At 44.5% G+C, this 24,635-nt stretch overlaps 2 protein-coding genes across 2 annotated transcripts in view; one reads left to right on the top strand and one right to left on the bottom strand.

Annotated features, from left to right (window-relative positions):
• METTL17 (methyltransferase like 17) overlaps positions 1-17,741 on the bottom strand; it is a 33,768-nt gene extending 16,027 nt beyond the window's left edge. Inside the window, exons 1-6 of the mRNA XM_069961539.1 lie at positions 17,479-17,741; positions 11,787-11,940; positions 7,962-8,108; positions 6,973-7,060; positions 5,190-5,271; positions 269-342 (exon numbers count right to left, since the gene is read on the bottom strand). Of these exons, the coding sequence (XP_069817640.1) occupies positions 269-342; positions 5,190-5,271; positions 6,973-7,060; positions 7,962-8,108; positions 11,787-11,940; positions 17,479-17,514 (581 nt within the window). The 5' untranslated portion in view covers positions 17,515-17,741. The remainder of the gene's footprint in view (positions 1-268; positions 343-5,189; positions 5,272-6,972; positions 7,061-7,961; positions 8,109-11,786; positions 11,941-17,478) is intronic.
• The window catches only part of PARP2 (poly(ADP-ribose) polymerase 2), an 87,116-nt gene continuing 80,143 nt past the window's right edge, over positions 17,663-24,635 (top strand). Inside the window, exon 1 of the mRNA XM_069961537.1 lies at positions 17,663-17,868. Within this exon, the coding sequence (XP_069817638.1) occupies positions 17,826-17,868 (43 nt within the window). The 5' untranslated portion in view covers positions 17,663-17,825. The remainder of the gene's footprint in view (positions 17,869-24,635) is intronic.

The raw sequence follows: 24,635 nt of genomic DNA, 5'->3' as shown, positions 1-24,635 counted from the left end.
GCTGCACAGAACAATGTAAGTGATACATCATTCTGTTCAGCTTATAGGACATCATAAACCTACTGACAGAGTCTCTTTAACAGTGTAAATTGTGCAGGATTCTGCAGCTGGCCCCATCTCCTGGCTGCAGAGAGTGCCCAACTGCCGTGAAGCCCGCCTAGGTGACACTGTCCACTTATGAAATGAAGCTATTTTAGAGCAGAAAGAAGTTTTTTAACTTGTTTGGAACTTGAACCGCATCTGACAGTTTCACTTTAATAGCTCTCACCAAATCACTGATCCAATGCCAGATCCAAAATCCATCAATGTCTTTGGGCTGAACTCAGGAACACGTTGATGTATCTGTGGAGGAGACAACACATAATCATTACAGTACAATTCATGTAGTCCTGTCATATTGCAAAGATATCATGATCATCACACTTCTGTTTCCTCTCCTCCTTCCATAAAAACTCCTCATTGTATTAAGATCTGGCACCATTCTCCTATATGAATGCAGTAGCAGAGTTCTTTTATTCTCTTCCATTACATTATATGTTACATTGTACATTATATGGCCAGGTTCAGACTATGTAACTGTGCGGCTGTATTTGCGGCTGTAATTGTGCGGCAGTATTTTTGGTGGTTCATGCATACGCTGGAAAGTATAGGATATACGGCTGCACAGTGCACACTATGTATGAATCTACGGCCCGATCGTAAACGGACCCGTAAAAAATGAACAAGACCATTTTTTGCGGCTGGACATGCGGCCGTGGATTGACAGGCGGTTCGTATGGAGTACTTCAAAAATAGCCGGCAATGATGCCGAATACCGATGCCTCTAATAGTTATTATATTAAATTAATAAAACACATTTTCTTTGTAATAAAGTCCCTTTTGTTGGTCAATAATTTAATTCTAACGATGGATGCGTTTTTTTTTTTTTAAATAAATAAATAATTTAAAAAAAAACGCATAGGGTCCCCCCTATTTTTATAACCAGCCGGGTTAAAAACCAAACGACAGCAGCCTGGTAACACCAGGGTGGGAAGAGCCATTGGTTTAGGCCCTCCCCAGCCTAAATCTTACCAGCCTGCTGCCGCCCGGTCCAGGAGCGCCAATTTTGACGCTCCGGGACCACTGGCACCCGGCTCTTCCCAGTACCCCTGGTGGCATTGGGTACTGGGGTAATAATAGGGGGTTAGTGTTAGCCATTTTATACCGGCTAACACTAGGCCCCAACTTAGTAATGGATTCCGTCTATTAGACGGCTTCCACTACTAAGTCTATAAAGTAAAGAAATAAAGACAAGACACAAGTTAAAATAATTTTTTATTCAAATAAAAACACCCCCACACCCCTCATTGACCATTTTATTAAAAAAATTAATAAAAAAACGCTGGTCATCGACGTAGTCCACGGAATCCGACGTAATCCCCAGGATACCGATATCTGAAAAACAAAAAGGGAGAAACACACAAAAAACACACAAACAGGAGCACAACACCCATCATTGTGAGCGGTGTTGTGCACCTTACAGTATGCAGCATCTTTACAGATCGCTGCTTACAGTCTGGCCCCCAAGGGGTTAAGGGAGGATGTATTGCATCCCCCTTAACCCCTTGGGGGCCAGACTGATGTCAGACTGCACCCATCCCAGCAAGGAAGGGGTTAAGTGACCCCCCTTCCTTGCTGGGAGGGGTGCAGTGCTGGGGAGGGGGTGGGGAGAGCTCTATACTCACCCCGATGTGTCCTCTTCGCTGGTCCGCAGCACAATGAAGTCACTGTACTGCGGACCGGCTCATTATATGTGCGCTGAGCCGATCAGCCAATCAGCTGAGCGCACATATAATTCTAAATGTTTCTTCTAATAATGCTATTGTGATAACATAATTAGAAGAAACATTTGATGTTTTCATTAAAGTAAAGTGATGATTAGTACAGAATGCTCTATTTACCGGGAATATGAATTAACGGCTTATGGAGCTTCCTGTACTAATTAATATTTAATTAATAAAACACATTTTCGATTAAATAAATTCAGTTTCGTTGTTCAATAATTTAATTCTAACGAATCCATCATTTTGCAATTAAATATACTGTCAAAAAATAAATATATATATAAATATACATTTATTTATATATCTATTTATTTTAACAGTATATTTAATTGCAAAATGATGGATTCGTTTAAATTTAATTATTGAACAACGAAAGGCACTTTATTAGAAAGAAAATGTGTTTTATTAATTTAATAGATTAACCATGAGAGACATCGGCATTAGTGCAGAGGATCGCAAACCCCGGTAATAGCAATTCATGTAAACTGTTTCCCTGCTTTCCCAGATGCATCCAGAGGTGTTTGCATCACTTTCTTAAGATTTTATTTGTTATTTTTAGTTGAACCAGATTTCAAAGTAAATGACCGTATGTTTTGAGCCGCATGTCTATTTTTTCCCACGGCCGTAGTTTCATCCGCACATTTACAGCCGCATAAAAAATACAGCTGCACAGTTACATAGTGTGAACCTAGCCTATAGCTATCCTATGGTTTGTGGTGACAGGTTTACACAAGGGTTACAAGAAATTCTCCTGTAACCATTTGAATCTGCCTATCATTCATATGAACAATCGTACCATGGCAGAATAAATCAGCTGAGTTAGTTACTTGCTGCATCAGCTAGCTGCATCAGCCAGCCATAGCAAACTTTATCTCATGTTTTTGGGCATCTTTAAAGGGAACCAATCACACCGAAAATCGCCCCTGTACCCTCCGCACCCCCCCTATTAGACCGTATTCTTACTTTTATGATGTCACGTGCTGTATGTAAATGCCGGGCAAGTAGTCACAGTGGGCATATCTAGTCACGGTCCTGGGCGGTGGAAACGCTGTAATCACGCCCAGAGGGGCATATCTGAAAGACCTGCGTTTCTGTATACATCACCCAGGCCTGCGTTCCACGTCGGTGGTGCGGCGACGTCCTTAGCATGCCGCGCATGCGCTGTACGCGGGGAGAACATGCTGACGTACTGCGCACGCGCGGCATCATGAAGACGGCGGCACGCCGCCGACATGGACTGCAGGCCCCGGGTGACGTCCACGGAACGCAGGTCTTTCAATCATGCCCCTCTGGGCGAGATTACAGCGATTCCAACAGCCCAGGACCATGACTAGATATGCCTAGGACCGTGACTAGATACGCCCACTGTGACTACTTGCTCGGCATTTACATACAGCGAGGGAAATCATAAAAGTAAGAATACGGTCTAATTGAGGGGGCACGGAGGGTACAGGGGGATGTTTGGGAAGCGTGCTGGGTGATGTGCCAGCACATTTCCTTATCATTAGGGCGATTTTCGGCGTGATTGGTTCCCTTTAAGGCCCTCAAACACTGACATTAAGGGGGGGGGGGGGTTCACGCAACAGAATCCGCTCATGGTGGCATGCATCTCTGCCCGTCCCATAGACTCAACTCTATGCGCGGGCGAATTCCGCCGACTGCCAAAAGAAATGGCACGTCAATTATTTCGGCGGATGGTGGAATCCACCCACCCATAGAATGGTGGCTATGGCACAGGTGGATATGTGTGCCTCTGTGAGCGGGTACAAGCGATGGATTCCAATGTCGGTCGCTAAATCCTGACGTGTGAACATAGCCTTAAAGGGTTTTCCGGCCAAAATATCAGCACCAAAAGCCGATCATTGGAATGCCCCCACCAATCAAAAATTTGGCACAGCCAGGCAGTCCACATGCACACAATGTACAGAGTCTGATATGTCATGTTACTGAAGATCACTTCCTATCCAATTCATACGTTGTTCACATGTGCCGAACAGCTGTAAGTGAGCTATTGGAGACCTATCCGAAAAAAACCTTTAAGTATGCTTTACATGCATTCCTTACTAAGTTCTTGTAAATGTCTTAATTATAACCTTGGTAAAACAAAGCACCAGTGATCACCCATGTACTGGAGATGCTTTGTCTGCTTTTAGTTTTAGCTTTTAGAAAAAAAAGAAAAAAAAACAACAACATGCTCTGCTATTTTTTTTAACCAGAGGATACAGTGAAATCTTCAGCTATATGACATCGCCAGAAACCAGAATTAATGATATTAGTCGTGCAGCTCTGCACATAATATACGAGCCAAGTACAATCTGTATAGACACAGTTGAGTCACGGTATTATGACTACCAACTAATATCGAGTAACTACTAAGTGCAGCACTGACAGCCGATAGACGGGCTAGGCGAGACTCAATAGGGTCCTGGTAGATGCTACAGGTATTATAGGCCATGCTGACTCCCATGCTCCCATGCCGACTCCAGTGACTCCCACAGCTGCTGGAGGGTGTAATGGTGCGTTTACACGTAACGATAATTGGCCCGATCGTACGATTAACGATGTCGGAGTAACAATTTTTTTTTCATAACGCTTAAGCCTATGTCACACATTGGTTAAATCGGCGAGCGACTGTTCACAGGGAACGATTTGCAAATTTTTTGCGAACGACGATTTGATAACATGTTGAAAGATCAAAATGAGCGATGTATCGTTCGTCGATTGATCGTTCGCTGCGTTTACACGTACGATTATCGTTCGAATTTGATCGTTATCGCGCAAATTCGTACGATAATCGTTACGTGTAAACGCACCATAAGGGAAAAGAATCAACATGATGATCAGGTTGGTCCCAACAACGTACAACGGGGGTCAAGTTTGGGGAATTAGGGGGGGGGGGGGGGTGTTGAGTAGTACTTGGAAGCATTGCTCCTGGTCTTCCAACCAACATGTTGCATTGTCTTACTGGAAGATGCCATCCACATGAGCAAAGACAGTCAGCATGTATGGGTAAGTGTGATCTGCAAGGATGGACACTTATCCAATTCCACATGGATGAGTGGGCCCAGGGTATGCCATGAAAATATTCTTTAGACCATCGCCTGGTACATCAATGGACGTGCTGTTAAAGTTATACAATATATCATGATATACAATGCAGTTTCAGAAATCCTGCCACCTTTGACCAAAAAGCCAATAATAATCCCTTTCCGCTTTTACCCCTGACAGTAACGAGCGGTAAGTGTGCAGACAGCTTATGGCATACCTTATATACCCATATGAAAGTGATCATTCAATAATAGGTAATATGTAACCATGGGTAAAAAGTCACATTTAGTGGGATTTTATTTTCTGGCATTTCCTCACCTCTTGTAGCACTCGAAATACAGCAGCAAATCCTCCATCAAAGCGTGCGGCTAAATATACCAAGCCAATCTGCTCTGTGTAACTGCGACAAACAAAAGACACAAACAGTAAGAATGCTTTGTGGGAATATTAACCACATAGATACTATAGTGCATACATGTTACCATATTACAACTTTTCTACAGCAAACTTTAAAGGGGTACTTCAGCGGGGGGAATTCTTACAAATTAACTGGTGTCAGAAAGTGACAGAGATTTGCAATTTAAATCTATATTTTAAAAAAATCACCAGTCTTCTAGGACTTATCAACTGCTGTATGTCCCGCAGGAAGTGGTGTATCCTCTCCAGTCTGACACAGTACTCTCTGCTGCCACCTCTGTACGGGACAGGAACCGCCCAGAGCAGCAGCAAATTCCCATAGATAACCTCTCCTGCTGTCCAGACTGGAAAGAATACACCACTTCCTGCAGGACATACATCAACTGAAAAGAGATTGGAGATTTTTTTTTAAAAAAAGGGAAAATTACAAATCTCTGGCACCAGTTGATTTGAAAGAAAACAATTTTCACTGGAGAACCCCTTTAAAGCGAATGTGCCAGCAGTAGCAGATTGGCGCCACCATGGGATCCCTGTTCTCATTCTCGGCGCTGATCTTTTGCCGTGCACTGGCCCCGCTCTATGCACTGTCCCTGCTGCAGGTTTCTTATAGAATATAAGGTAAGCAGCATTCATAGGCCACTGGAAATGTAATTTTATGTTGTATTACTTTCATGCCTCTCAGAATTTTGCTATTACACAGCTAATTTTGCAGTTGCGGTAAAATTACGCATCAAAAAAGACATGACTGTGAAAGGCATGAAAGTGATAATTCAACAAAAAATTTAATTTAAGGTGGGTCCACATGTACCGGATTGCAGCCGATTTCACATTGACAGTTCCGCAGAGAAATCCACTGCGATTCCCGGTACTTTCATTCTGTATGGGTAACAGTTGCAGCAGATTTTTTATTCCGCTGTATGTAAAGCCTCGCCCCCCGGTGAATACTTTTCCCGTCTGCTCTCTGGCCTGCTTCTGTGGCTTCCAGATCTCTGGCGTCCCACTCACAGTATGTAAACCCATACAGAATGACAGGACACATTGAACTCATAGTGTGAAATTCGCTTTGATCCTGTACGAGTGAACCCACCCTTACAGCGGTCTTTGAAAATACAAGTACAAAATTATGCAGACAAACTACTTGTTTCATCTATAAGACGTCTGCTGCTGGCCTCACTGCACTGTGATTGACAGCACAGGAGAACATCCTGCCTTCACTTTCTGTATTTCGTCCAAGCCCTGTCACAGACCATGGTTGTCAAATTCGCGGCCCTCCAACTGTTGCAAAACTACAATTTCCATCATGCATGGACAGTCAAAGCCAAATGTCCATGCATGATGCGAATTGTAGTTTTGGGACAGCTGGAGGGCCACAGTTTGACACGTTTCATAGACAAAATGTATTGCATGGAAAAAATAAGGAACATCTTCCTTATTTTTTCCTGATCACAATAAAAAATTTGTTTGGAAAAAAAAAAAAAAATGTATTGCATGGAAATAGAGACACCTAGTGGCCAATATTATAACTTTCAGTTACACACAGGAAAACAAAGATAATTAGAAATATGTTAGATATTGATGCCTCTGTCCAAACTTGTAAATTATTTGAATGACAGTGCCCATTTAACATTTAAATTGAAATTTTGGGAACATGTCATGTGTTTCGAGGCCCCATACAGCATCTTACCTTAAAGGCTGCCAGTGATACGTGTTCTTTCGTAAAGAATTCAACACCTCATTTTTTAACTTCTCTTCTTTTTGAAAAATATTTAGATCTGTTATAAGACGCAGAAAGATAACAATCAACTGATCTCCGTTTACGCCAGGCAGCCAACATTCACCCATAAGTAATAATATAATTACAACTCATAAACCGAGAGGCGCATCAGCAATTTACTATGACCTGTAAAATGCTGAGAATTCCAATCCCAATCACCTGTGCTCTTACTATTACTGACAATGGCTTGAACTGTCCACGTCAATTGAATATATAATATACCAGGGATGGGGAACCTTTGGCCCTCCGGCTGTTGCAAAACTACAATTCCCATCATGCCTGGACCGCCAAAGCTAAAGCTTTGGCGGTCCAGGCATGATGGGAATTGTAGTTTTGCAACATCTGGAGGGCCAAAGGTTCCCCATCCCTGTAATAAATATTTGATCAGTGGTGGTCTGACTGCTGTGACCCTACCAGTCCCAAAACTAGGCATGTGTGTTACCATATTCCTAATGGGAGAGTGTATATGGTAACATGACTCTCATTTAATATATTGTTGCTAGAAAGGCATTATGGGAGAGATTTATTAAACATGGTGTAAAGTGAAACTGGCTCAGTTGCCCCTAGCAACCAATCAGATTCCACCTTTCATTCCTCACAGACTCTGGAAAATGAAAGGTGGAATCTGATTGGTTGCTAGGGGCAACTGAGCCTGTTTCACTTTACACCATGTTTGATAAATCTCCCCCTTTGGGTTTCTATCTATTTATATTTATTCTTTAACAAACAATACAACATTTTCTGTCCCTCCTGAATGTTTCGCCTTTATCTGAAACAATAAAACTCATGCTTAGTCAAAATTAAAATTAAAATTCTATCATTCCGCTGTCCTTCAGTGTACAGGAACAGCTGAGGTCCCAGATTATCAGATCGGATGAAATCAGGTTTATTGTAGTCACCGGATTCGATGTGTGACTTTTCTTTAAACATTTTTTCTAGATCCACAGCTTTTTCTCTGAGGTCTTTGTCTTCAGACGGGCGTTTGCGGCTCCATAGGTAGCTACTCAGGGATGTGACGTGTTCTTGCAGCTGTCTGACAGGGCTTTCTACAAGACAAATAAATTATTATTAATGAACAACAACAAAGAATACATTTGTTTTTGTTTTTTTAAAATAATGTCCGTTATTACCGCAATTTAATTGACATCAATGGAATTCATTGAAGTCCAATGCACATAGAGGGAAATTTATTATGCGGCGCAGTGGGCATTTTCTGGTGCAGAGGACCCACTTGGGTATAAATCTATTGGCGGAAAAATGTTAACCTATGCCAGCTCGGAGCTGGCATTGTCCCTTTATATAAATCTGGCGAACCTCGGCAAAATAATGCCAGACGTAATAAATGTCCCCATAGTGTATCAAAAAACGGACGTTGTTTATGCGGACGTCAAATTAATGTTCATGACAATTATTCGCGGTTGTTTTTTTGCAAACAGATCGCTCACCGCCCTTTCACCGTCTTCAGTATTAAAGGGGTTGTCCAGCAAAAATCTTTTTCTTTCAAATCAACTGATATCAGAAAGTTATAAAGATTTGTAATTTACTTCTATCAAAAAATCTCAAGTCTTCCCATACGTATCAGCTGCTGTATGTCTTGCAGGAAATGTTTTATTTTCAGTGTGACACAGTGCTCTCTGCTGCCGTCTCTGGCTGAGAAAGGAACTGTCCAGAGCAGGAGAGGTTTTCAATGGGGATTCATAGAAAACCAAGACAGAGTTCCTGTCTCGGCCAGAGATGTCAGCAGAGAGCACTGTGTCAGACTGAAAATAAAACAATATTTCCTGCAGGACATACAGTAGCTAATAAGTATGGGAAGAAGTAAACTACAAATCTATATAACTTTCTGATATCAGTTGATTTGAAAGAAAAAGATTTTCGCTGGATAACCGCTTTAAATTCAATGGACCTAAAAAAAATAAAATTTAAAAAACATACCCAAAAGTGCCTTACTAGAATAATATGCCAACAGCCATCACTAAAAGTCAAAATGACTGACAGCATTTGGAACTCAAGGAAATTCCGGACGTCATTTTAAAACCACTACACTTGTAGCGTCCATACAGAACCCCTATGACCCATAAGAAGCAGACCTGTCATCATACAGCATCACTGGCGTAATAAGAGATCACATAATCACATACACTGCCTGATGACGTCATCAAAGTCACATTTTTCATCAAAACTGGTCTGGTGGTCTATATGAACCACTCACTGCTTACTTTTCATTTCTTAAAGGGGAGAAAAAATAAAATTTTTCTGCTACCTGAAACAAGTCATTGGGTAGATCCCTGGCTCCTCCCCGCCCCATCAGCCTTCATTGATACATCTTTCCCTGTTTGTGAATGAGATCTACCAATCAAAGCTGGTGAAAAGGCCTCCAGGGACCGCCCTGATGATTTCTGGTTCTGACAGCATGAAAGTGATGACAGGTTCTCTTCAAGGGGTTCTCCAGAGAGAAAATTTTGTTTTTTTAACCAACTGGTTTCAGAATGTTATACAGATTTATATATTACTTCTACTTGAAACACTCAAGTCTTCCAGTACTCATCAGCTGCTATATGTCCTGCAGGAAGGGGTGGTTTCTATCCGGTCTGACACAGTGCTCTCTGCTGCCACCTCTGTCTTAAACAGAAGAGGATCCTCCCTCCCTGCACTGACACATTATGAGGAATAAAGGCTCTAAACAGCAAATTGGTGAGTGCCACTACTATTTTAATTTGTAAAGAATTCTTGGACCATACTTTGTTGCTGGCATTGTGCCTCCGAGCTGGAACAGGTCAGGGTGCTTGTATTCCACCCACAGGCTTCTTCGTTCACCTTAGGAAGCAGGTGTGTGGTGCTACTGATCTTTCTGTGGGGATTTGATACTACTCCAGACAGTTCCTGTCACGAACAGAGGTGGAAGCAGAGAGCACTGTGTCAGACACGGACAGAAAACTCCTGCAGGACAACCAGCAGCTGATACTTTTTTGCACACGGCTATGTTTACACAGATCTTTCTCAGTTGTTTTTTTTGTTTTTAATGTCATTTAAAGCCCAAAAATACTGTTCACAAACATAACCTAAGGCTTTGTTCCCATTTCGGGAACGTTGCGGGGAAAGGACGTCCGTCTCGTAATAATAGTAAGAGACAGCTGCCTTTCCCTACTATGTTCCAGAAGTTGGAGCAAAGCCCAAAGAGTAATAAAGTGATACAATACGCAGTGTGTAGAAAAGAGGGAATGAGGGCACTCACCACTTAGGGCCCTTTTACACATAAAGATTATCTGACAGATTATCTGCCAAAGATTTGAAGCCAAAGCCAGGACTGGATTTGAAAAGAGGAGAAATCTCACTCTTTCATGTATGACCTGATCTGTTTATAGTCTGTTCCTGGTTCTGGCTTCAAATCTTTGGCAGATAATCTGTCAGATAATCTTTCTGTGTAAAAGGGCCCTAAAATTTGCCAAAAGACGCCAAACACTCGACAGTGATTGCAGTCACAGCTGTATCGCGTGCATGCGCGCTTCATCAGGCGCATGCGCACGATACAGCTGTGACTGCAATCAATGAATGAGTGTTTGGCGTCCGTGCCCGACATGAATTTTACCAGCTGAATAGTATTTTCACTACAGATGAAATTAAGACAGTGCACATCTTAAGGCTGCATTCACACTACGTATATTTCAGTCAGTATTGCAACCAAAACCAGGAGTGGATTAAAAACACAGAAAGGCTCTGTTCACACAATGTTGAAATTGAGTGGACGGCCGCCATTTAATGGCAAATATTTGTTGTTATTTTAGAACAACGGCTGGTATATTGAAATAATGGCAGTTATTTACCGTTATATGGCGGCCACCCACTCAATTTCACCATTGTGTGAACAGATCCTTTCTGTGTTTTTAATCCACTCCTGGTTTTGGTTGCAATACTGACTGAAATATACGTAGTGTGAACGCAGCCTAATTAGGCTGGGTTCACACTACGTATATTTCAGTCAGTATTGTGGTCCTCATATTTTAACCAAAACCAGGAGTGGATTGAAAACACAAAAAGGATCTGTTCACATAATGTTGTAATTGAGTGGATGGCCGCCATATAACGGTAAATAACAGGCATTATTTCAATATAACAGCCGTTGTTCTAAAATAACAGCAAATATTTGCCATTATATGGCAGCCATCCACTCAATTTGAACATTGTGTGAACAGAGCCTTTCTGTGTTTTTAATCCACTCCTGGTTTTGGTTGCAATATGAGGACCACAATACTGACTGAAATATACGTAGTGTGAACCCATAAGTGGTGAGTGCCCTCATTCTCTCTTTTCTACACACTGCATATATGCATTACTTTAGTGAATTTAGTAAGCACCTCCACACAGCACGTATATATTATATTTATTACTTTCACTCTACAATCTTTCTTAAGGGTACGTTCACATGTACCGACTCGCAGCGGAAATCTTGCTGCAAGTTTTGCAGCGAGATCCGCTACAAGTCAAGGTCCTGGCAGGCACCTGGGACTACATACTTGCAGCGTTCTGCGAGTATGCGAGAGACTGCTGCGAGTAGGTAATGCAGCAGCCCCCTTAACCCCTTCCGCTGCCGCTCGGCTCCCCCGCTGTCTGTATATACATTACCTCTCTCCTTGCTGCACGGGAGTATGTAGTCCCAGGGGCCTGCCAGGACCTTGACTCGGTACGTGTGAACGTACTCTAAAAGTGATACAATAACCACATACTTTTCAGTAACACATGGACTGCATCCTGAGCTTCCTCTGGCAGGCGAGCCAGCTTTATATGTAGAATTCCAGGGTGTTTTCTATGAGGAACTCGAGACAGGAAATCTGAGGAGTTGTCAATCTGTGGCACTGCCGTAGTCACTGAACTCAGCGCCTGTTAGTGGAAGATAGTAAACCATTATGTTAATTACGCACAACAATCACTTTTAGGCTATGTTCCCACCACATAGTAAAGATCGGAAAGGACATTATTTCCGTCCATTGTTTAGCACCCCTAGCACCTGGGTTCTTTCCCATCTTTAGTACGTTGTGGGAACATAGCCTTAAAAACCTGTCAGTAAGGCCGCTGCTGCCAGATCAGCGGTGAATTCCTCCCCTAATCCGGAAGTTTGGGTATCCATGGCAAACAACCATGCGGTGACGGAAATGCGCACAACCTCCATTCTGATCCAACAGTGGTCACACGTATTTCCGGCACAGCGGGGTTTGTTGCCATGGATACCCAAACTTCCGGATTAGGCAAGGAATTCACAGCTGATCCGACAGAAGCGGTCTTACTGACAGGTATTCTTTAAAGGGGTTTTCCAGTGCTACAAAAACATGGCCACTTTCTTTCAGAGACAACACCACTCTTGTCTCCAGATTGGGCAGGGTTTTGCTGCTCAGTTCCATTAAAGTGAATGGCGCCTAACTGCAAACCGCACCTGAACTGGAGACAAGAGTGGTGCTGTCTCTTAAAGAAAGTGGCCATGTTTTTTAGCACTGGATAACCCCTTTAAAACAGCACTTCACAAACTGTAAGGCGCACCTAAATGGTCAGGGGCAGCTCACAGTGGGGCAAGGTGCAGGACATTGGCATGTTTCAAATGAACTGGTTTCAGAAAGTTATACAGATTTGTAATTTACTTCTATTTTAAAATCTCAAGTCTTCCAGTACTTATCAGCTGATGTATGTCCTGCAGAGAGGAACTATTTATTTTGAACATTGCTATAAAGGAAACCAATTGGTACATTTGTGCAGTTTGGGCTCCCATAAGGTCTGTACAGACCTCGCAGTCGGCTCTCCAGTGTTGTCAGGGGATCGAGGCTCCGTCTGCTTCATGTTCGGTAAAATGCATTTTAATCCCACGTATGAGGCAAGGGGAGAGCGGTGAACTAGTCTTCTAGGCTGTGACTAATCACGGCTCTTTCCTGTCACGGCTCTCTTTCCTGTCAGTGCTTTCCTGATTGGCAGGCAAGGAGACATATTAGCGGCCTCTAACGGGGCCTCCTTGCCTGTCAATCACCCTGAGGTGCGTGCAGCCGTTCTTGGAGCCCAAGCAGCACAAATGCGCAGACTGGTTTCCTTTAATAAAGTTATCTTATTATGGACAATGATTACTGCATGGGGACACAAGAGCCATTATTACTATAAGGGGGACATTACTGTATGATGGCATGGTGGGGATATTATTACTAGATGGGGAACATGGGGGACATTACTGTATGATGGCATGGTGGGGATATTATTACTAGAGGGGGCACATGGGGGACATTACTGTATGATAGCATGGTAGGGACATTATTACTAGAGGGGGCACATGGGGGACATTACTGTATGATAGCATGGTGGGGACATTATTACTAGAGTGGGCACATGGGGGACATTACTGTATGATGGCATGGTGGGGACATTATTACTAGATGGGGCACATGGGGGACATTACTGTATGATAGCATGGTGGAGATATTATTACTAGAGGGGGCACATGGGGGACATTACTGTATGATGGCATAGTGGGGACATTATTACTAGAGGCGGGTACATGGGGGACATTACTGTATGATGGCATGGTGGGGATATTATTACTAGATGGGGAACATGGGGGACATTACTGTATGATGGCATGGTGGGGATATTATTACTAGAGGGGGCACATGGGGGACATTACTGTATGATAGCATGGTAGGGACATTATTACTAGAGGGGGCACATGGGGGACATTACTGTATGATAGCATGGTGGGGACATTATTACTAGAGTGGGCACATGGGAGACATTACTGTATGATGGCATGGTGGGGACATTATTACTAGAGGCGGGTACATGGGGGACATTACTGTACGATGGCATAGTGGGGATATTATTACTAGAGGCGGGTACTTGGGGGACATTACTGTACGATGGCATGGTGGGGATATTATTACTAGATGGGGCACATGGGGGACATTACTGTATGATGGCATGGTGGGGATATTATTACTAGATGGGGCACATGGGGGACATTACTGTATGATGGCATGGTGGGGACATTATTACTAGATGGGGCACATGGGGGACATTACTGTATGATGGCATGGTGGGGATATTATTACTAGATGGAGCACATGGGGGACATTACTGTATGATGGCATGGTGGGGATATTATTACTAGATGGGGCACATGGGGGACATTACTGTATGATGGCATGGTGGGGACATTATTACTAGATGGGGCACATGGGGGACATTACTGTATGATGGCATAGTGGGGATATTATTACTAGAGGCGGGTACATGGGGGACATTACTGTACGATGGCATGGTGGGGATATTATTACTAGAGGGGGCACATGGGGGACATTACTGTATGATAGCATGGTGGGGACATTATTACTAGAGGGGGCACATGGGGGACATTACTGTATGATGGCATGGTGGGGACATTATTACTAGAGGCGGGTACATGGGGGACATTACTGTACGATGGCATAGTGGGGATATTATTACTAGAGGCGGGTACATGGGGGACATTACTGTACGATGGCATGGTGGGGATATTATTACTAAATGGGGCACATGGGGGACATTACTGTATGATGGCATGGTGGGGATATTATTACTAGATGGGGCACATGGGGGACATTACTGTATGATGGCATGGTGGGGATATTATTACTAGATGGGGCACATTACTGTATGATGGCATGGTGGGGACATTATTACTAGATGGGGCACATGGGGGACATTACTGTATGATGGCATGGTGGGGACATTATTACTAGATGGGGCACATGGGGGACATTACTGTATGATAGCATGGTGGGGACATTATTACTAGATGGGGCACATGGGGGACATTACTGTACGATGGCATAGTGGGGACATTATTACTAGAGGGGGGTACATGGGGGACATTGCTGTATGATGGCATGGTGGGGACATTATTACTAGAGGGGGCACATGGGGGACATTACTGTATGATGGCATAGTGGGGATATTATTACTAGAGGCGGGTACATGGGGGACATTACTGTACGATGGCATGGTGGAGATATTATTACTAGATGGGGCACATGGGGGACATTACTGTATGATAGCATGGTGGGGATATTATTACTAGATGGGGCACATGGGGGACATTACTGTATGATGGCATGGTGGCGACATTATTACTAGAGGCGGGTACATGGGGGACATTACTGTATGATAGCATGGTGGGGACATTATTACTAGATGGGGCACATGGGTGACATTACTGTATGATGGCATGGTGGGGACATTATTACTAGATGGGGCACATGGGGGACATTACTGTATGATAGCATGGTGGGGATATTATTACTAGATAGGGGCACATGGGGGACATTACTGTATGATGGCATGGTGTAGACATTATTACTACATAGGGGCACAGTGGGGATTTATTTCTATATGACAGCACGGGAGGCATGAATACAGTATTGGGGCACACTGGGGGCATTATTACTATATGGGGCACTGGGGGTAGTATTATGTATAGGGCACCATTACCCTGTGGCTCGGGGGCATTATTACTGCATGGAAGTTTACAGGCTAATATTATGGTATGAGGGCATTACACAAGGAAACGTCATTATTATTAATGGGGGGGGGGGTTACAATTTGGGGATAACTGGTAAATGGGGGGGCACAGTTGGGGCCATTATTAGTGAGGACATTATCACCATATGTTACAACACTGGGGGCTCCACACTCTGCAGAGTCAAGTTGAAAGTAGTTGTCATTCATGGATGCAGGAGTGGTCTGAGACCAAGAGCTGCCTCTTGTGGTAGGCCCTTCTGCCACAGGATAGACATCACAAACGCTCGCAGTTGTTGCACGGGCCCCATGGCAGTGATGTGGTCTGCCTTTAAGGTAGCTGCGCCACTGCATGGATGGCCGAGTCAGATAGAGAAAAAAAGGGAAAGAGAATGCCGCTGATCAGAGAGGTCGCCTGTGAGTCACTGGACGGAACTGTATTCATATATATGGGCTGCAGAGCTCCTATATAATACTGGCATCTACCAATTGGTTATATGGGTCATTACAGTCGTCATGTATATAGATTGTCCTTGTATAGCACAGGACTGTATTATGCAAATGCACTATTGGTCATTGGTGGCAGTGGTGGCGCTATGACGCCTGTGTGTAAAAATGTCAATTTTATTAAAGTTATATACCTTTATATAAATAAAATAAAAAAATAATAATTATATATATTTTTTATTTATTTATTTATTTTTTTTGTTACATGATGGGGGAGATTTATCAAACATGGTGTAAAGTGAAACTCGCTCAGTTGCCCCTAGCAACCAAGGTGGAATCTGATTGGTTGCTAGGGGCAACTGAGACAGATTTATCAAACATGGTATAAAGTGAATCTCTCAGTTGCCCCTAGCAACCAGATTGCACCTCGGTTGCTAGGGGCAACTGAGCCAGTTTCACTTTACACCATGTTTGATAAATCTCCCCTGATGTGTGTACATATATATATTTTTTTTAACTTTTCTTCATGACTCTTTAATTTTCCATATTAACCAATCACAACTCAGCTCTTATTTTACCAGATGAAAGCTGAGTCCTGATTGGTTGATTTCGAAGAGAGGTAAATCAGTCTACAATGTAGAGCAGACATCACGTGATCCCAGAAGTGGAATCTGTTTAATTTATTGAAGCGAGACAAGCCCCGCCCCCAGCGACAAAAGAGCGGCGGCGGGAGAGTAGTCTGACTTGGGTTGTGGGGCGCGCACGTGGCGCTGCCTCACCTCAGCCATTGGACTTAGCGGGCCAGCCGTGAGTCGCTTCCAAGATCCGGGGGAGGGGCGGCATCCGCCGAGCAGGAGATGCGAATGAACAACGGGCGGACCTGTATTCAGTGATCCGCCCAGTGTCACCACACACCGCCCGGCGTCTTCTGCATAGCCCCTCCCACGTAACGGACCGCTCCACTCCAGCGTGGTGTTGTTGGGGACTCACTCACCCGATATCGGGTGACGCCCTGTAAGGGCGGCGAGGGGCTCTTGTCTCAGACCTTCCCGGAGGCAAGGGGGAGATGACGTCACCGGAATGACGCACTCAGCACGTGACCTCTGCATTGAGCTTCCCTTCCGCTCGCACGCTGAGCCCTCACCAGCCGTATATATAGGGCTCTGAGGCCGGGGAGGTTTAGCTTAGAGAGAGGACACAAGTCGGCTGCCTGTTTGGTTATATAACATACATCGTTCCTTCCTTCAGCAATAAGCGCGTCTACATAAAAAATTACTATGGTATAATGTGATATGGTTATAAGTATGAGCCTTCCCAGAAGCACTTGCGCCACTAATATGCAAATTATAAGGCAGGGCTTACGGAAAACGTGTTTACCTATAAGCCGTTCAGCCTCCAAGGCAAACAGGCTTTCCGTAACCGCACAGGCACACGTGACCAACTCACCCTAAAGGGCTGGAAACGGGTCCGTAAAGCCAGCATCGTTCGCCCGGTCAATGTCAGCGCTAAACGCACAGAATGCCAATCACATGGCCGTCCGGAATACGTAGCCAACCAGCGTACGTCCGCTTAGTCCCCGCCTTAAAGTTTTCAACCAATCAGCCGGCGAGCTTCCTTAGCCAATCTCCCGCGAAAACAAGAGTTCTCTAATCACGTGTTTCCTCGCCGGCGTTCTGTCCCCTCAGCTGTAACGTGTTATCGGCTGAGTGACAGGTCGGACAGCCAATGAGAGGCGTAGCTGCGGACAGGCTTAGAGTCTTGAGAGGCAAGAAGTAAAGAGCTGGTTGCGGAAGATGTCCGGGCGCAGAGGCTCAGGGCGGGAGCGTAATCCCCGGGGTGAGAGATGAAGTGTGGCTGGCGAGAATGGGCCGCTCTGGCCGAGTGCTTAGAATACGTGACTTTACTTGTCGCCGTAATAAAATCCCCGTATTCGGGCGCCCGAGACGTGTGTGTGAGGCGAGCGTGTCCGCGCTTCTTTATTTACCGTATTTATGTGGCTGAATGAGGAGCCCGTGTAACGGGCGGGGTGACCGCGGGCGGCGGAGGTGCAGCCTCCTCCCCCCGGTCATTTCCTGCACCTGGAGCCTGACCCGTGCCGCCATCTCCGGGGGGGGGCGCTCGGCCATGGCGGGGAGGGCACAAAGCGCGCGACTAACGCAGCCAGCCGCAAGGCCTCATTCACATCACAGGGTTTCCTGCCTTGTGCACGTAGGGGAATCACCTTGTATGTGAGGGCAGTGCTGCTCAGCATGGATACATGTACACACACAGCGTCTTGTAGCCTGAGGGGGGAAAAAAAAATCAGCTGAACATAGGGAAAAATATCAGTATAGTGTTACTGGCTATAGTCCAAACTATCCCTATAGGTGTGGGTGAGGCCTAGGGCGGTATTCACACTGTTATAGGGCTCACGTCCGCTCCTCATGATCGGATACAGCTAGTACCCGGCCCATCTTCACACCGCATCGCCTGAAAGGTCGTGTTCACACTTGCGTTGCAGTTTCTGGCAGGCGTCCCAGACTTGTGAGCACAGTATGCAGTAATCCGCCGGACACCTGAAGGCTCCCATTGTAGTCGGTGGAGGCTGTCCCATCAGTCCGGCTAGCCACAGTATACAGGATACACATCTTTCCACTGTTTTTTTTTTCGTTTTTTCTGTGGTTCTGTGTACAAATACAGTATACAGCCATGTGATCGTAGTCTGAAACCTTCACTATTGTATTGTGCGCCACCATATCATGCTTTGTATGTAGGAGCTATTCTTCCCTGCACGTGAGGGTTGTGGGGGGTATAATATGTTAAGAAATAAATAAAACCCTATTTTTGCAATGTGAGGCAAATACGAGTAGAGTAATGGCCTATACACATATAGGTGCCGCTTGGTACACTTATCAGCGTCACCTCTGCACTGCAGCGGCCGGCACATAGGGTCTGAGGTTAGGCTCCTGCGTACCTGCCATTGGTAGCATACTCTATAGCGGGGATGGGGAACCTTTGGCCAGCTGTTGCAAAACTACAATTCCCATCATGCCTAAACAGCCAAAGCTTTGGCTGCCCAGGCATGATGGGAATTGTAGTTTTGCAACAGCTGGAGGCCAAGGGTTCCCCATCCCTGCTCTGTAAGGTTACAGTATAAGGCTGTTCCCACACAGTATTTTTTTGGTGGTATTTTGCAACCAAAACCAGGAGTGGATTGAAAACACAGTAAGGCTATGTTCACACTGGTAAAATTAAGTGGATGGCCGCCATTTAAAATGATTGTACCACCAGGCCCAGGCTAAAGCACTGGAGGCGGCCGACCCACCCTTAGTGGGAAGAAACCCCAGCCCATCCATGATGTGACGCCATTAGAATGAATGTAACCCTATCATAGAGGGGCGGGGATTTCCTCCCACTAAGGGTGGTCGGCCCGCCTCCAGTGCTTCAGCCTGGGCCTGGTGGTACAGTCACTTTTTAATGGCAAAAAAATTGCTTCTGTTTTAAAATAATGGCTGTTATTTGCCGGTAGGTGGCCTCCATCCCCTCAATTTTACCAGTTTGTGAGCGTAGCCTTTCTGTGTTTTCAACCCACTCCTGGTTTTGGTTGCAAAATACTGAGCAAAAATACTGTGTGGGAAACAAAGCCTTAGGCAAAGTTCGCATCTGTTTTGTTCATTCCTTTGTTAGCGCAAAATGATGGAAAAGCGGCATCAGTGGATCCATAGCATTTCACATCCCATTGACTATCATGTTATCTGTTCGGTTCCCGGCAAGGAGTCTGTCATGTCACTGGACCAATGCAGGTGTGACCTCAGCCTAAAACCCACTGTAACATCCTCAATCAGTAAGGGTATGTGCACACAACGGAATCCCGGCAGATCACCTCTGCTCCCGGTGATCTGTCTGTCTTAAATACTGTGTGAACCCAGACTAAATGTGAAATATCCCTCTGCTACATCTGTGTGTGAAACTAGTGACCATTGAATCACGAGTCCGAAGAGTTAGACAGGCTTGTGATGTTTCCCATAACCCTATGGCCTAGAAACAGCATGGCTCTGTGCCACATAATGTGAACGGGATTTCTTAAAAATCCTCTTAACGTCTATGTAACTTGCCGTCTGCGGCAAAAGCCTTGTGTGAGGATAGGTTCACCCATAGCGGTAATGTGCCATGTGGGTTGTTGCTGTATGGCAAAACCAAAAATTGCCTGGGCTGTAGAATGTATTTATTGGACATGGTTTTTTTTTTTTGTTTTTTTTACAGGTTTTGTCTGTAAAAACCACGGCCATCGATCACATGCCATACTATTGTGATCCCAGCCTGACAATGGTCAGATGCGGAGTCTGTACAAGGTCTTGGTGACTAATATTATTAGGCTTTATTCACACTGGGGACATGATTTCAGTTTTTACGGGAGCCATGAGGAATGTATGATCCATTTCATGGGTCCTTTTTTTTTCCGTCCTTACAGTTGACTTATTGTGAATCAGGTTTCCATCAGGCGATACGTCTTTTTGTGGATACAATACTGCTTTATGCTGTTCTGGGAAATAAGCGAAGCTTGATAGTAAAGAGTCGGGCCTTAGGTCCTGTTCACATCTGCATCAGAGATTTGTTCCTTTAAAAAGTAGAACAGCATACAGCAGTATTTTGCTGGTAAAATTAGATGCTATGATGGATCCCCAACAATCCCCATAATGGTCAGTGGGGTCCTTTGGGTGTTGCACGTTTGTTATGTCAGATCTACCACTGACATTATTAATTATGCTGCGATGGCAGAGCAGAATGACAGTAATGCCTGAGGCTTGGATAAAAACGATGACAATGAATGATGCAGATGTGTGATCTGTCATAGTAGCAGAACAATGAATATCACGGTGGTGCCAGATACCACTGAATTGATTGATGTGAACAGAGCCTTAAAGTGTACCTGTTGTTATAATGTTCAAAATCTACATATATAAAGCATGTTTGCAATTTTACATTCATTATATTTTAGTTATGCTTTAAAACAAAGCTATGCTTACCTAAAATCCCGGTCCAGTCTCCTGAAGGCAGCGTTTTAGTCTTGTACTGATTGAAAAAAGACTAAACGCAGGACGTCGCAGCAGTACAGAGAGTGACGGCTCAATAGGCATCAGTCACATGACTGCCTTCTTTGTAAGCGCAGATGACCTGGGAGTCTGTGTTTTTAGACTCTCTTGGGGGGGAAAAAGTATGAACACAGGAAGTGCTGTGTTTTTCATAACTAAAATAATAATCATGTAAACTTGCTTTATGGAGCAATGTACCTGGGATTTACTAAGCCTTGCTCCCACCTAGCCAGAAACCTGCAGCACCCCGAAACAGCTGTCTGTGGATGGATACCTGGCCTTGGTTTCTCCCTTGTCATTACATTGACTTTTAGGGCCACTTACTAAGGTGGATTTGGTGGTTTCCCTACAGGAGCCAGCCCTTCGGTGGGCCCTTCCCGGAGGGATATCTGGCTAGATTCTTAAATGAGGCTCCAGGGACTTTTCTTTTGCATATTCATGATTCCCAGGGGGCAATGCAGCTAGGATTTCACTGCATTGAGCGCTTTAACCAGCAGCTGATAGTGGTATCGTTTAGCTGGTCTTTTTTTGCATAAACTTGTTTTATATCACATATACTGCTGATTTTGAAAGTTATAATGACAGGGACACTTTAAATGTGTGAAAAGAGCCATATGATATGTTATTGATGAGCCTTATTGATCTTTAGCATTGTGGTTATCTGCATCTCAAGGACGTCAGCTCTGCCCTAGTGTCTCCTGGATCCTAAGAAGCCCAAACACTTTCAACAGCTGGATGTTCATTTGACAATGCATTCTCCTATTCCCCACATAAATGTTTGAACCATCCATATTCATGTACTCTCAGTGGAGAGAGGAGGGGGGTAAGCCATTGCCAGATTCCTTTGGCGATGGCTTATCTATCCAAGAACAAAAATTAGGTAGTTTAAATCCACAATGCCCATCCTTCATTCATTTGACATCTGTCTGGTGTGTTAGGAGGTCCCCCCCCCATATACATAAGACAGTCAGGCGGTCATGCCGTGCTGAACTCTGCAGCCTTGGCCAACAACTGACTTGTGTATTGGGGGGGGACCAATAGTTTTTATGGAATCTTACTCCTCCCGTATACAAAATCTGGATCTCTGTACATTACTCATGTAGTTGACTTTATATTATGGCCCCAAGACAGTCAACTTGTTGATCTACTCAGCGCTGTGTCATAATGACTTCTTAAATGTTCAGCTACAGTTTAGCTCAGAATTCGGCGATGCTCCCCTGGCACAGTAGACAGAAGGCAGGCACTCGGGTGCAGCCGGAATCTGTGCAACCCTCGCATCTTTGTAAATATTTTATATCTTGTCATGGGACAGTACTGAGGATGACACTGATACAACGTAGTCAGTGTACAGCTTGTATAACAGTGTAAATTTGGTGTGCCTTCAAAATAACTAAACATACAGCCATTAAAGGGGTAGTGTGCCGTTTAACATTTATTCACTAAATAACACACATTACAAAGTTATAAAACTTTTTAATGTGTGCTATTTAAGTGAATGATGGCCCCCTTCCCAGTGTCCCATCCCCCCAGGAAGTGTGGTGTAGTATACTTACTCCATTGCTGTCGACCCCGGACGCCATCTTGGGTCGATGACGTCTTCTTCGGGAGGCCGGCCAAACCACTCCAGCTGTCCCTCAGGCCGGGCCCCCCGCTGCCGCATCATCAGTCATGCTCAGTCAATCGCGGCTTAGCAGCTGATGACGCTGCAGAGGGAGACCAGCATGAGGGACGGCTGTAGTGGTTCGGCCTCCCGAAGATGTCGTTGACCCAAGATGGCGGCCGGGATCGGTCAGTATAATGCACCACACTTCCGTGGGGGGGAGGGGAACACGGGGAAAGGGGGCCATTCACCTAAATAACACACGTTACAAAGTTGTATAACTTTGTAATAAAAGTTATATAACTTTGTAATGTGTTATTTAGTGAATAAATGTCAAACGCCGCACTATCCCTTTAACCCTTTGAGGACCAGGCCCAAAATGACCCAGTGGACCGCGCAAATTTTGATCTTAGTGTTTCCGTTTTTCCCTCCTCCCCTTCTAAGACCTCCAGCACTTTCAGTTTTTTATCTACAGGGCCATGTAAGGGCTTATTTGTTACAGGAATAGTTGTACTTTGTAATGGCGTCTTTCATTTTACCATAACATGTATGATGGAATTCCAAATATATTATTTATGAAGATATAAATTGCTGAAATCGCAAAAAAGAATGCAATATGGTAACGTTTGGGGGGTTCCTGTGTCTACGTAATGCACTATATGGTAAAAGCGACATGATACCATTACTCTATAGGTCAGTCCGAACACAACCATATGCAGGTTTACGCAGATTCTCTGTTATATATTTTTTTTAAATGAAATCCTTTTTTTTGGCAATTAATTATAAATAAAATGGGACTATTGTGACGCTTATAACGGTTTTATTTTTTCACCTACGGGGCTGTATGGGGTGTCATTTTTCCGCCATGATCTCTAGTTTTTATTAATACCATATTTGTGAAGATCGGACGTTTTGATCACTTTTTATTAATTTTTTATATATATAATGTAACATAAAATCGGTAATCCGCGCACTTTTTTCCCTCTTTTCGTGTACGCCGTTTACCGTTCGCAATGACGCTTGTTATATTTTAATAGATCGGACAATTACGCACGCTACGGTATATTATATGTTTATCTATTTATTTTTATATGTTTTATTTATATAATGGGAAAGGGGGGTGATTTCAACTTTTATTGGGGGAGGGGTTTTGGGGTAGTGTGTTAGTGTTTTTAACTTTTTTTTTTTTTACACATTTGAAGTCCCTTTGGGGGACTTGTACATCCAGTACTTGGATTTCTACACTGATGAATGCTATGCCATAGGCATAGCATTGATCAGTGTTATCGGCGCTCTGCTCATTGAGCCTGCCTGTGCAGGCTCAGTGACCAGAGCGCCGATCGGACCGCACGGAGGCAGGTGAGAGAGCTCCGGCGGCCCGTTTTACCGATCGGGACCCCCGCAGTCACACTGCGGGGGTCCCGATCGGTAAGTGACAGGGGACTCCCCCTGTCACTTACACTTAAACGCCGCGGTCGCCCCGCGATCGCGGCGTTTAAGGAGTTAATGACACGCGGCAGCGCGATCGCTGCAGCGTGTCATTACCGGTGAGGTCCCGGCTGCTGATTGCAGCCGGCCCCCACCTGCTATGAAGCGCGCTCCGCTCCGGAGCACGCTTCATAGCGGGGGAAACACCCAGGGCGTACAGTTACGCCCTAGGTCTTCTGGGGACAGACTTCCATGGCGTAACTATACGCCCTGGGTCGTCTAGGGGTTAAAGAGTCAGTCGTATTTTTTGCAGAAATCAATAGTCCAGGCGATTTTAAGAAACTTTGTAATTGGGTTTATTAGCCAAATCTGCCATTATCTGCATGTAAAAAGCCTTTTCCCAGGTCCCCCCCTCCTTCCTCTTTTTCATCCACTCTGAAAAATCTGAAAATTGTGACTTGTTGCAGGAGTCGTACCCTGTCTGCTCTAGGGAAGGAGGAGGA

This window comes from Dendropsophus ebraccatus, chromosome 3, assembly GCF_027789765.1.
Source record: "Dendropsophus ebraccatus isolate aDenEbr1 chromosome 3, aDenEbr1.pat, whole genome shotgun sequence".
NCBI lineage: Eukaryota > Metazoa > Chordata > Amphibia > Anura > Hylidae > Dendropsophus > Dendropsophus ebraccatus.
Note: the sequence above shows the minus strand (reverse complement) of the source record. Positions and strands in the feature narration are given on the sequence as shown.